Source organism: Strongylocentrotus purpuratus, unplaced genomic scaffold, assembly GCF_000002235.5.
Source record: "Strongylocentrotus purpuratus isolate Spur 01 unplaced genomic scaffold, Spur_5.0 spur5_scaffold_7, whole genome shotgun sequence".
In the NCBI taxonomy this organism is placed as follows: domain Eukaryota; kingdom Metazoa; phylum Echinodermata; class Echinoidea; order Camarodonta; family Strongylocentrotidae; genus Strongylocentrotus; species Strongylocentrotus purpuratus.
In genome coordinates this window covers 34,761,637-34,774,171 of record NW_022145613.1, presented here as the reverse complement: position 1 = coordinate 34,774,171, position 12,535 = coordinate 34,761,637, and the positions used below count along the sequence as shown (strand labels likewise).

The window sequence follows — 12,535 nt, the reverse complement described above, 5'->3', positions numbered from 1 at the left end:
GGTTAATTCCCTTGTTCCTCATTCCAAGGGTCAGGGTTCAAGTCCTTTGGCATGATGTTAATCAACATTTGCCACTCTACACCCATGTGTAAATGGGTACCTGTCGACTGCCGAGGTGATAATAATTGCAGGGCCCGCAGGAAGAGCAGTATAAATACTGATGTGGCTATCCTGGGTAAATAATAAAATGATAATAGTGGGTTCTTGTCTAACGCTCATGTCTGTCAGACTGGACACTCCTGGGGCTCCTAATCATCATCCTGGCTTTAGCATGGCTGCCATTACGGCGCTCTAGTATTTCAAGAAATTAATTCCTGCCAGGTACCAATTTACATCACTTGGGTTTGAGGGTGGCAAATGTAGATCAATGTCTTGCCAATGGACATTAGTGCCGCAGCAGGACTCGAACTGTGAACCTTGTGATCCAAAGTCCGGTGACAAATACATTTGACCACAACACCTCTACAACTAAATAAACATCTGTAGTACAAATGACTCAATGTCCAATCACTAGCCCTGTTCCACAAGACTTGGTAGCAATAACAACATACAATAACTAATATGAGAAACTGGAAATGATTGTGGGAAATCTTGTTACAGAACTTTGGTTTTATGAAACAAAACAAGGCCCTTGAGCCTTCACAAAGACAGCCCTTGAATCATTACATCAATTGCAGTAAATTCAAGCTAGCGCATTTATGCCTTTCCTTTTGTATTGGTCTGACGAAGTGAGTAAAATATGAATTATATTCAACAAGGAAAAACTGCACCACAAAGCAAAACTTGCATGGTTGATGCAAAAGCAAACAAGTCAATGCAATAGCTTTTCTTCTTATCCCCTCAACATTTTTTGATGAAATTATATGCCTTTAACCCATAACCTGTACAAACCCATTGATTACAAACTACTGAATTACAACCTGACATCTATCCACCGTATTAAGATAACTTAATTGAAACTTTAACCAGATGTTTAGGCCATTATAAATTCCACAACACATGAAACTCAAAAGCCACCCCCTCATAGATCCTGTAGTCAACACCTCTTACCTGTAGCAATTGTAGAAGTGCAAGCCTCTGTTTGGGTTGATCAGCTCTAACCATGAACCTTGAGAGTGCGATGGTGTGGTCATTGGATTCCAACCCACATTCATCACACTCATCTACCATCTGCTGTATCTCATCTTCTAACTGTCATGGTGAAAAGATAAACAGCATTCTATTTGGAACAATTCTGATAACTACCTTCAATATATACAGGGCATCAATCAAGTCAGGCCTCCACACTATTATTTATTAAAGTGATTCATTGCAGGATCTCTAATGAATTTTAGGGTTGTAAGCACTGGTTCTGTTTCAAAATCTAGAACTTGTTTGGATCCATCCATGAGCCCCAGACTACAGTCAGTGTCGAGTTCCGATTTAGTAACAATACAGAATAGAGTATAACATTTACTAGGTTATAGGAAGAGTTGGATCAATACATTTTTCTTCTTCTGGTTCTTACATACTTGCCTAAAAATAATACAAAAAGTGGAACCAAAGGTGAAAAAGTAAGTTGAGGGAAAGCAATATGCCATGAGATAGGAGATATCAAGCAAATAATTCAGTTATTAGTAAATTTTAAGTGTTTATAAAAAACAGTTACAATATATGAAAATATGCAAAGAAGAGGTATTGGCTCACCGTGATATCTGTGAAAGCTTCTTTCCTTCGTTTCTCTCCGAAACTGCCTCTTCTCTTAGGTGTTGTATCTTTGCCTTCCTTCTGTTTCTTCTGTTTGCCAATCACACCCCTGCACTTCTCAGATCCACACAGACACTTCTGAGCTTCTTGACTGAGAAAAGATAAATCAAGGGTATACTTCAACAGCCTCATCCGTAAACTAGATATCTTAATAAAACTTTATGATAACAAAGTTGTTCAGAATTCATGACCGAACTTGGACCTTAAAAGCCTTCAAATCAATTACGCAATCGTGTTTGTATTCATGAAACAAAAAGGAAAAACACAAAGGAATGGATAGTTCTCCAGCAGACTAACGTTTAAACCTGGTATATCATTAAATATCAAAGCATATAGTGTTGTCACATGTCTTGCTCTCGATCCTAGAGAATTAGAGACTCAGATAGATATTGCCCTTATAATGGTCAGGCAATGTGATTTTAACATTCTGTACAAGGCATTTCACTTACCCATAAACTTCAAACTGGTAGTCAAACGTAAGCTCTTCCCCAGGTTTGACTTGCCTCTTGGTAAAGAATCCTACTCGAAGCTGACCATTCACTGTCCACTACAAACAAAAAGTTTGAAAACAAAACAAGTTAAATGTAGAAGACAAGCTGTCATCTCTCTTCTTAAGGCACATTTTTAACTCCAACATAGAAGAGGCCCTTCGATACCAGGAATTTGCACAGCATCAGACAAATACATTTGTGTTACTATATTCTAGCATAAAGGATTAAACATACACATCTCCTATATGTTCGTCGTCTATCAGTACCATCAGTAATAACAACTAAACTAACCATAAACCTGCTTACACAAGTTGTGTACCTATTCTACTTCATTTCAACTATCGTCCTTAAGTTATGCAACAATTTAAAAGGGATTTAAACACAATAAACAAAGGAGACAAATCCACAATATAACATTTTTACAAGGGGTATATATACCTTCTGTGTTTCACAGTTAGGATCACAGCTGTGGTTCATGAATCGAGATACATTCCCTTTCTCGGTAGCATCGATGATCTGCAAAATAATGGAAGATGTTGATTAAAGTATTAAGCATACATTTAGCACATCTTCAAATCCTATCATAATAATATTCATGTGATTCATAAGGTTCATCTTAATTGTCCATTCAGCGACAGGAATTTGTTGCATTTAAATGGTATATGGATACATAATAGAAATATACACAAAGAGACAAATTCAATAAAGGATATTTTGGGTAAACAGAAAAATTGACTATTCTAATTAATTTGATCTCCCGGCAGTTTGCCATGGAATATCACTTTTATTTAAATGAATAAAAGTGATTCTAATTAACAAGGCTCAATGGACAAAGGGCCTAAAGTTGGCAAAAACAGACTATCATTTGAAGAAGAAAAAAAACAGAATGAAAAAGCTGCAATTTATTGTAAACCTCACATAAAAAACAGTTTGACTTTCAAATAATCAGAAAAATGCATATTTATGACCTACTTTGATGTAGGTGGTAGCATTTTTTCAAGAGTACCATCGACAGTTTGTAATCATGAAGCAATATTTACAACCTGAATTGACCACTATTACTCACCTCATCTGACTTGAGCGCCATGAAATAGAAGTGAAGGTTCTTGTCTTTGCTGTACTGCTTGGCTCGATGTTTGAACTCATGGAAGTTTAGCACCTCTCCAACATATTCCATCACAAACTCATTACTGATGAAAGAATATTACAAAATAATGATGAAATGATGTGCATCGTACCCTGTTGTAAATACCAGATTCTAGTATAACTCATCATTTGTTATACTTTGCTGAAAGACTCCACATCTATTAAACAAATATCTTCAGAACAATATGCTTTGATTGAGATTTGTTCAAACAAAATTACAAGATTGGGTCGTAAATTATGACATCTGCAAACAAATCAATCTCACCAGCCTAAACATTGTTACTGATTCATGCAACATAAAAAGAATCAATAAAAACTGCTGACAAATTCCATGGTTATTTGTTATCATTTCCTATCTTGAACAGAATTTATTTATCTGGAATTCATTTCACATTAGGAAAGGCTAGATGTGGATGAGATTTGACTTGGTGAACTTACTCTTTCAGTTCTTCTTTAGCTTTCAAACCATGTCCCTTTTCTTCGGTGTAGAAGACTCCTACTCTGGCATTCTCTCTCTAAAAAAAAATGTAACACATCACATCAACGATCAAAACGTGAAACCATATTACTTACTAATCATTCAGGAGGTACTTTATCACTGCAATCTGCAAGATTATAGTTTTATTCTGAGCAAAAGTAAATGTTGCATTTCAATAAACATATTCGTGTATCATAAATTGAAGAAAGGTCAGAACTTACTTTTTGGAAGCGCCTGTTGGTACAGTAATCTCCACATGGACATCGTGAACCACTGTTAGGTAGAAGGAAAAAAACAGAGGTAAGTATATTTGTTAGCAAGCCTCTATAAAAGAAGAAGAGGTATTCTCTATAGTGATGACAGGAAATACTGTTTTGCCTAATACATCAACTTTAAATGGAAATATCGCGATGAGTCTAACCTCCACAATAGTTCTCAGATTACATATCAGAGTCAATTTTTTGTGTCGACAATACATTAAATGTAAATGGTCAATCCATCCATATTTTCATCCCAAATCTCCCAAATAAAGGACACTAAACAGCTACAGATATTTTGTTTGTATAATTTTGGAGCATGAATGTGACACTTTTAAAAGCATAATTGTTTAACAGTCTCACACAGACAACATGAAAACATGCCTTTAATATGTGATTATTAGACGATAAAGATATTTATTTATATATTTATATTGATAACTTTCTACCACCTCCTTTAATGATTCTCCCAGGTTCCCAAAAGAAAGACTTACCATTCCAGCATGAGGACTCTGTTGAGACAGTCTTCCCCACAAGCCTGGATGCCACGCCTTCTTTCCTCTCTAGAGGTAGCACAGCAGCATACCATTCTCCTCGCTTCCTTACCGGCTTTTGATCTTCGCCTGCAGGATAGACACATAATAGTAAGATTAAACAAGAACTTATGTTTGAAGTTTGATCGTTATTTTACGAATAATTAGAGGGAAGAGTATATTATTGTATATTCTCAAACGAGAATTATGAAGTAAAATGAAAGAGTATGACTGGCGAATTTGCTGGGAAAGCCATCTGGGCTTTATTGAACAAATTACATCAGAGTGGCATTTTGAAAAGGTCACCCCACCTCCTTCTATAGTTGAACATCAAAGATGAGCTCTTTTAGTGGTAGAACACATTTACAAGATAAAATATGCCTGGGTATGTATATATCACTTACTGAGAAACCAAGATACATCTTTGACTTGGTTAAGGAACAAGATCCATCAAAACAGTACATGGTAACATTTTATCATGAAGTTGAGGGGCCTGTTTTATCAGAGGGCATCATTACGAGTGATTTTATGCTATTAAAATAAATACCTTTCTGTCAGGTAGTAATTCTCGTTCAACTCCACAAAGCGGGGCATCTTGCTCCTCTCAACGATTCCCCACTCGGCATACTGCAGCCTCCGCCTCTCTTCTCTACTCTCTCGTGTTTCCTCCTTTGGCCTTTCCCTCTCCTCTCTCTTTCCTCCCTCTGCCCAGTACTCGTCCTGCGGTATATTCTCCTTGTCCTGCCTCGAGTGTCTGGACTTCTGTTTTTGTCTCCTTTCTTCAACCCCTCCCTCACCATCATCGTCGATCTCTCCTTGCTCCATGCCCGTAATATCATTACATGGTTTCTCCTCAGACTCCTCCTTGATATCAGAATCCAGTTCCCCTTCTTCCATGGAGTCCTCTCCTGCCCCAGGTTGTGGTTCCGTAACCTCTCCTGCATCTTCTATTTCTTCATTGATGATACCTGCCTCATGGTTTTTCGCAATATCCTCAAGCTTGATCTACATGAGAAATTGGGTAATAAAGTGTAAACCACGAAAAACACTTAAAATAACACTCACTCCAAAAATTGCAAGTGCACATACTTTTAAATTTCATATTTACCTTTCCTTACGACACATAGTTTTCCTTCCAACAGCGATCTCAATAAAACAAAATATACAATTCAAATTTTGAATAAGATTTGGCCTTATTTTTTAGTTCCCTATTTTCATTTTCTTATATATTCCAAATGCTAATCATTGTATATATCTTTGTATTGTTTTGAATGTATGTATTGAAAATGGAAATGAATAAAACGAATTGAATTGAATCAAGTTCTTGAGGACTGTATTAATAAAACCTCTCAAGTCAAACTAAGAAAGTATATCTTCTGATTAGCTAAACTTGCACGATGATAATAAATTTCTTCACTCTTCACCATGAATATTTCAAGTGAGACTTACCATTGCCTGATTATCCCCTGCACCATTCACCTCCAGGTCAAGTCCAGATGACAGGTAGGTAGCTTCAGTCTTGCCAATGACCCATGGATCAAGTGTCGTGTTGTGAGTACTGTTATCATGGCTTGATTGATCTGCAGTTGCAATAATCATACGATCTAGATGTACCCTCACTCTCTTTGATGGGGAGAAGGTTTCTTCTTCTAACTTGGGCGAGTCCACCGACTGCTCTTCTATGTGGCTTTCAACATGTGCAGATTTGCTTTCTTCTGGAGTGTTCACTTCAACTCTGGATTCCTTTATCTGGTGTTCCTCTGTCTGTGGCTGAAATACTGAATTACTGGACACGTTGATCATGGATGGATCTCCTTGTGGGGTTTGAACTACACTAACATCCATCTGACTCAAAGTTGGTGGTTTTACGGGGACCTCTGGAACAAATGCCGCCCATCTAGACTTCCTTTTACGTTTACTACCTACAGGTCCCTCTTGGATAACATGTTTAGTTGATTGTTCATTGACTGCAATAACAGGTTCTTGAGTACTGGAAATTTCTGTGCTTTCTGCAGAAATAGGAGGTACCATCTGAGTGGTTATATCATCATGTTGGGCAGATGGGATGTCTGATGATGGCATGGTATTTGTTTCCACAAGTTCATCGTGATTTATGGCAGATTCTTTGTTAAATACTTCAATGGTACCCTTTTCAGAAGGAAGAGATTTATTTACAATATCAATGGAGGGCATGATCATCTCATCACTGACGACAACTTCTGAGGAAGCTTTGGCTTCGTCTGCCTCCTGGACGGTTATATTTTGATGACTAGTACTGTGGTCAAGAACGATTGTTTCAGTGTTAACATCAGGATCTTGGGAATCACTGATAGGTGGTTGTGCAGGCTGCGACACTGATGTCACTTCTTCCAGTAACATTACAGTAGAAGTCTGGTCACATATTGTCTCCTTAACATTATCTGCAATTTTATCTGAAACATCTTGAATGGAAGTATTCAAATCGGACTCTTCATTTGGTAAATTAACAGAGATCTTTGAAGTTTTATATGATGTGCCTGCCATTAGGTCAATGATTTCCATTGACATTGCATCTTCAGATTCAGACTCGGTTTTGCTAAAGTCAGATGTCTTCACCAGTGAGAGACTTTCCACATCGCTTTGTTCAGTTTCAAATGATGTATTTATCTCACTTTCTTTCTCTTCAGTACTTTCCTCAGCTTTTTCGGAGCGAACTTGGTAACAGGATTCATCGGGAGCTGGCACTATTTTGATCTCTGGAACAATCCGTGTTTCATGGATAATAATATCTCTGTTCTCCTGAAGACGACCATTTTGGCTCTGTTTCTCATTTCCATCAATCTCTGATCTGGTCTGTTCCTCTGGAGCAATTGGCATTTCTTCAGAACAAGTTCTACTGTTCTCCCGAGGACTAGGACTAGGACTATTGCTCAACTGTACATCAGTATCAGTATCTGTACCTTCCTCATCTGGTATATGTGGGGGTGAAGAAACTACAATAGTACTGACATCATGCAGTTGTTCCTCAACTTCCATGTCAACATCCATGTCAACATCATCACTCTCTTCTTGTTTTGGTGAATCATCTTCTTCCTTTCCTTCCATTACAAAATTATCACTTTCCCCAGTTGTATCCAGTACAATTTCTGTCTCAGCTTCAGTATCAGTGGAAGAAAATGCATTTGCCAAGAGTTCCATTTCAACTTGGCTTTCAAGTATATTTTCAGGATAGAGACTTGGGGCATCTCCAAGACCCATCAAACTCAATTCTGCTCCACTATCCGATTCTGATTCTTGATCTATTTTGAATTCCTTCCTTAAAGTATTCTCAAACAAATTTTCTTTATTTTGGCTGCTTCTGGCTCTGGTTGTGCTTGTTTCAGTATGAACAGAAGATAATTGATCAACCTTGTTTTCTTCCAAAGGTTCTTCCACTGGACAGCCTTCTCTACTCTTACTGCGGGTAACAGGAGGAGCTTGATCTTCTTCTGATTCTGTATTTGAAGCTGTTGGTTCCTTCTCATCACATAAAGTCTGTAATTCTGACAGTGGTTTATCTTCATCCTCATCCTCTTCAAATACTCCGCCCTTTGCCTTCACAGCACTACGAGTACTCCTTCGAACTGCCCTTGAAGTGAAATTGAATTTGATAGGTATTCTCCCAGCATTCTTATCGGAGGTATCTTTTTTGGAGTTTTGGTCCTTCTCTTGAATAGTGTCACTTTCCGTAATCTTTGAATCTGCTTTGCTGTTTCCTGGTAACTGGTCACCTTCTCTTTCATCTGCCTTTTGCGTTTTCTTCTCAGCAGTTACTTTGGTTTCCTCCTTGGTCTGATCTACATCTTTCTTCACATCTTTATCATCCTTTTCCTTCCTTCTCCGATCAACCCTCTCCCTTGAGACACTTCTTTCATTTCTTCGATCGTCTTCCCTGGATCTCCTGTCGTCTGTTCTGTCCATGCTTCGCCTATCACTCCTTCTCTGCCTACGTCCTCGATCGTACCTGTCATATCTGTCGTCATCATCTCTATACCTTCTTCTTTCTCTGCTGCCACTTCTTCCTCTCCTTTCTCTGCTGTCACTCCTACCCCTCCTCCTCCCCTCTCTACTCTCATCATCAGAGTCATCCCTACCGTATCGGTCTCTTCTCTGTGAACGTCTCCTAGTATCCATTCTAGTTCTGTCTGACTCTGTTCTACTTCTATCAGAGTCTTTTCTCTTTTCATCATCAGAATCATCTCTGTATCTTTCACTTCTCCTTGATCTTCTTCGGCTGGAATCATCATCCTTTTTATCACTTTTGTGATCAGCATCTGTTTTATTCTCACCAGAGTCTCTCCCTGCTCTCCTGCTTGATTGTCTTGTGCTCATCCTACTTGAATTGTCTTCTTCCTGTTCTGATTTTTTTTTTGTTTCTTCCTCATCAACTGACCCTTTTTGCACTTCCTTTGTATCTCCATCCTTTTGTGCCCCTAAATCCTCAGTTTTCTCAACAGTACTACTTTCATCAATTTCGGTATCTCCTTTCGGTTTGGTGTCTTCAAGTCCAGTACCTGACTTCACATTTTCATGCGAAGCACTCTCCTCCAGTACCTTTTCCACTTCACCGGATTCCTCCTTTTTCGTCTCTCCTTCCAAACATTTTGATTCTACACGCTGAATGTCATTGTCCTTTGAACTATTAATACCACCATCATCCTCGGGGGCATTTTCAGGTGTTCTTCCTATGGAATTAATGTCACCACTTGTATTTTGATCACTTTCAAGTTCATTGTCACTAAGAGCAACTGCAGGTGAAGTCATACCCGATACTTCAGATGTGTCGGTCTGACTCCCATCCCCTGAATGCAGAAATTTCAGGTGTTCAACTTCACTCTCATCATTCCATTTATGCTTTGTTGTAGCCATCAACTTTTCGTCGACTGGAAAGCTTTTGAAGTCTTTGATAACATAATCCTTCCTGAGTACGCCCAATCGCCATTCAACCAGGGGCTTTTTGTGCTTGCCATGCGAGTGTTTTTTCTTTTTTTCCTTCTTTCTCAACCATTCTTCAGGAAGGAGATTTTCTTGTTCTGATTTGTTTCCACCTTCATTGTTAAAAACATTTTGAGCTAGTGTTGCATCCGTGTCTTCGCTAGTTGCAAGATCCCCTCCCTTTTCAATTTGTCCATGATTATCAGAGCTACACGTAACTGAATCTAACTGGAGTTGAGGCATATCAGCTTCCACTTCTGATACCTCTGTCTTAGCTTTGGCAGAAACACCAGAGTCCTGTAAGACCATTGGCTCATCGGTGGGCTGCTCGGGCTCATAGGGAGCAGAATCTTGAAGTGAGGGACCCTTTGCAGTCTTGTCATTGACAACACAGGTTTGTTGGTCAGGTGTGTACACTTCTTCAACTGGAGTTGGTTGGTCTGGTTCATATGCTTCAGGTGATACAGTGGTCTGTTCATCTTTGGAAGGTATCACTGGTGATGTTGTTGGCTGTGCTGGTTCATAGGGTTCTAGAGAGGTGGTCGGCTGGTCAGGAACATATGCATCTGCCTCTACTGCTTGTTTTGGTTCCTCTCCCTTCTCGTTCTGTTGGGTAGTGTCTTTGGTGTCTGAACCAGCTCCTTCAGTTGAATTAAGCTGCATTAGTTTTTCAAACTCTTCCATCTCCTTTGCCAAGATATTAGGATCTGGATGCGGGCTGGCAGCCTTAGGCTTCGCTCCAAGAATACCCAGTTGATCCTAAAACAGAGAAAGGAGAGGAAAGGGTACATGCATTTCTAACAAAAACACCACATACAAAATGAGTTTACATGTATCTAACTGTCGTTGTAGCCCTAAAAGGATGGGGGGGGGGGGAAGAATTTCCCCTTGCTACGATACATCCCCTAATAAATTTATTTCAGTCACAAGCTTCAATAACTTCATCACCTTAAATCTTATGCATCTTTTGATACCATTTTTATATAAATTTGACCAAAGGGTACTGCACAGCAGCAAAAATGAACAATTCCCTTATGTATTGTACAAATAGCAAAATTGTCACTTTGTGAATAATTAGCAATAATAAAAAATAAAAAAACATTTGAGACATACACCTGTACATTAAATATGAAACATCATGGGCTTATTCTTTATGAGATCCCCCCCCCCCCCCTCCTCTACAGAGAGAGCACCAAAATAACCTGGACTTTTTAGCGTTAAACCAATACAATACATGTCCCCCCCAAAAAAGGATCATTTATCAGAGTACCGGTAAATAGGCAGACTTTAGTACAATCCACAATCTTTAATGTGTATGCCTCAAATGTTAACATTGTTATTTCTGGTCACATGGCCTTTGACCTCTAGGCTACATTCTTTCATTCTTTATCTTGTCAAACACTGTCTTATGAGTTATGACTATGCATACTATTACTTGTACAGTTTCTAAATAGCACTCATGTTTCTTAAATTTTGACAAGTCAACAACAAAAAACCTCTAAACTTCTGCAAAATGAACTGCAAAATGAACTGCAAAATTAAATATGAATTTTCCATTTTATTTTCTTTGTTTAAGAAAACATGAAATTGGGTTTAATAATAAAGAGTGCAATTTAAGTGTTAAAAATTCAAAAATTATCCTGTAAAAGATTTGGGTTGGAGACCACGATTACTGTGCGTGTAAGTGAGGTGGGCTATTAACATCACTAGTGGTAGGGCACTCTTGCTAGCAGGCCCTGCGCGAAACGTGTGGCTGATTCATCAAGACAGCTTTTCCTACTAAAATGCTTTTGTGATACACCTGAATAATAATGGTTTTCCTTCGAATCAGGGTCTCATTGCTTAAACAGGTTGGCCATTGATGACCTGATAAATTCCTACATGTGACCCAACAGCACAGGTCTTGCATTTATTTTGTACCTAAACTTGGCTGAGCAGGTCATCAAAAAAGGATAGAATATCACATTCTACATCAAGCAAATTTTCATAGCACAGTTCATTCTGCAATAAAAGACATTTATGACTATCTTTTGTTGGATTCTTGTTTTTAAAAGTCCATATGGTGAATTTCTCCAAGAGTTTGGCTTCTCAAACATACATGTACGGTAATGTTCGCAATAACAATATCAAATTTGTGATCACAATTGCAAACGTGAGCACACGTGACATTAATATTATTTCTAAAATAGAAATTCACGATTATGAAAACAAAAGTGGACTTTTAAAAATAAGAATCCAATAAAACATAGTCCTAAATATCTTTTATTGCAGAATGAACTGTAGCATGAAAATCCACCTGGTGTACACAAAGTGAAATTCTATCGATCTTTTTCACCACCACAAGCCCAAGTTTTAGGTGTATGATTTCAAAGCAAAGTCTATACTGTACACCGGATGAGAAGAAATATATCCAGGCTCTGATGATCACAATCAGGGCCTGATTTACAAACTGGAACGATTTGGGTCTACTGCTATGCTATTACTCATCTCTTCCCAACATCCTGGACTTCGCTCGTTGTTTCAATCACTAGTTTGTATAATTAAGCACACAATGCACACATCTGTGACCTCCTGAACGGTTCTGATAAAGCTCTCTTTTGGGTTCAATTTGCATTTTCATTTCAGAATTAAAATAGTTTATCTAATAGTTGCTACTTCTTTCTTCTTTTTCCACATATTCACAAGCACTGCCACGCAATTCATTTGTATGGAATATTATTATTATTATTATTACATATACTGCGCTTTTCCCATAAGGCCCAAAGCGCTCACAGTTATGCCTCTTGATATCAAGAATTACCATTGCTTTACAACAGAAAATCATTTCTTGATATCAAGAAATAGGAATAAATGTTAAAACAGCTTGCCATAAATACGCAGCATTACGCAAGCCAAGTACGCAAAGGTGTGACCGAGGCATAAAAGACAATT

General features: G+C 38.2%; 1 protein-coding gene across 3 annotated transcripts in view; it reads right to left on the bottom strand.

Moving 5' to 3' along the window:
* Positions 1-12,535, bottom strand: part of LOC578079 — a 45,875-nt gene that overhangs the window by 9,342 nt on the left and 23,998 nt on the right. For all 3 annotated transcript variants that reach the window (XM_030974938.1, XM_030974939.1, XM_030974940.1), the window contains 10 exons: positions 6,101-10,363; positions 5,199-5,656; positions 4,613-4,741; positions 4,083-4,134; positions 3,822-3,898; positions 3,304-3,427; positions 2,676-2,753; positions 2,196-2,293; positions 1,687-1,837; positions 1,051-1,191 (listed from right to left, as the gene is read on the bottom strand). In XM_030974938.1, the coding sequence (XP_030830798.1) occupies positions 1,051-1,191; positions 1,687-1,837; positions 2,196-2,293; positions 2,676-2,753; positions 3,304-3,427; positions 3,822-3,898; positions 4,083-4,134; positions 4,613-4,741; positions 5,199-5,656; positions 6,101-10,363 (5,571 nt within the window). The remainder of the gene's footprint in view (positions 1-1,050; positions 1,192-1,686; positions 1,838-2,195; positions 2,294-2,675; positions 2,754-3,303; positions 3,428-3,821; positions 3,899-4,082; positions 4,135-4,612; positions 4,742-5,198; positions 5,657-6,100; positions 10,364-12,535) is intronic.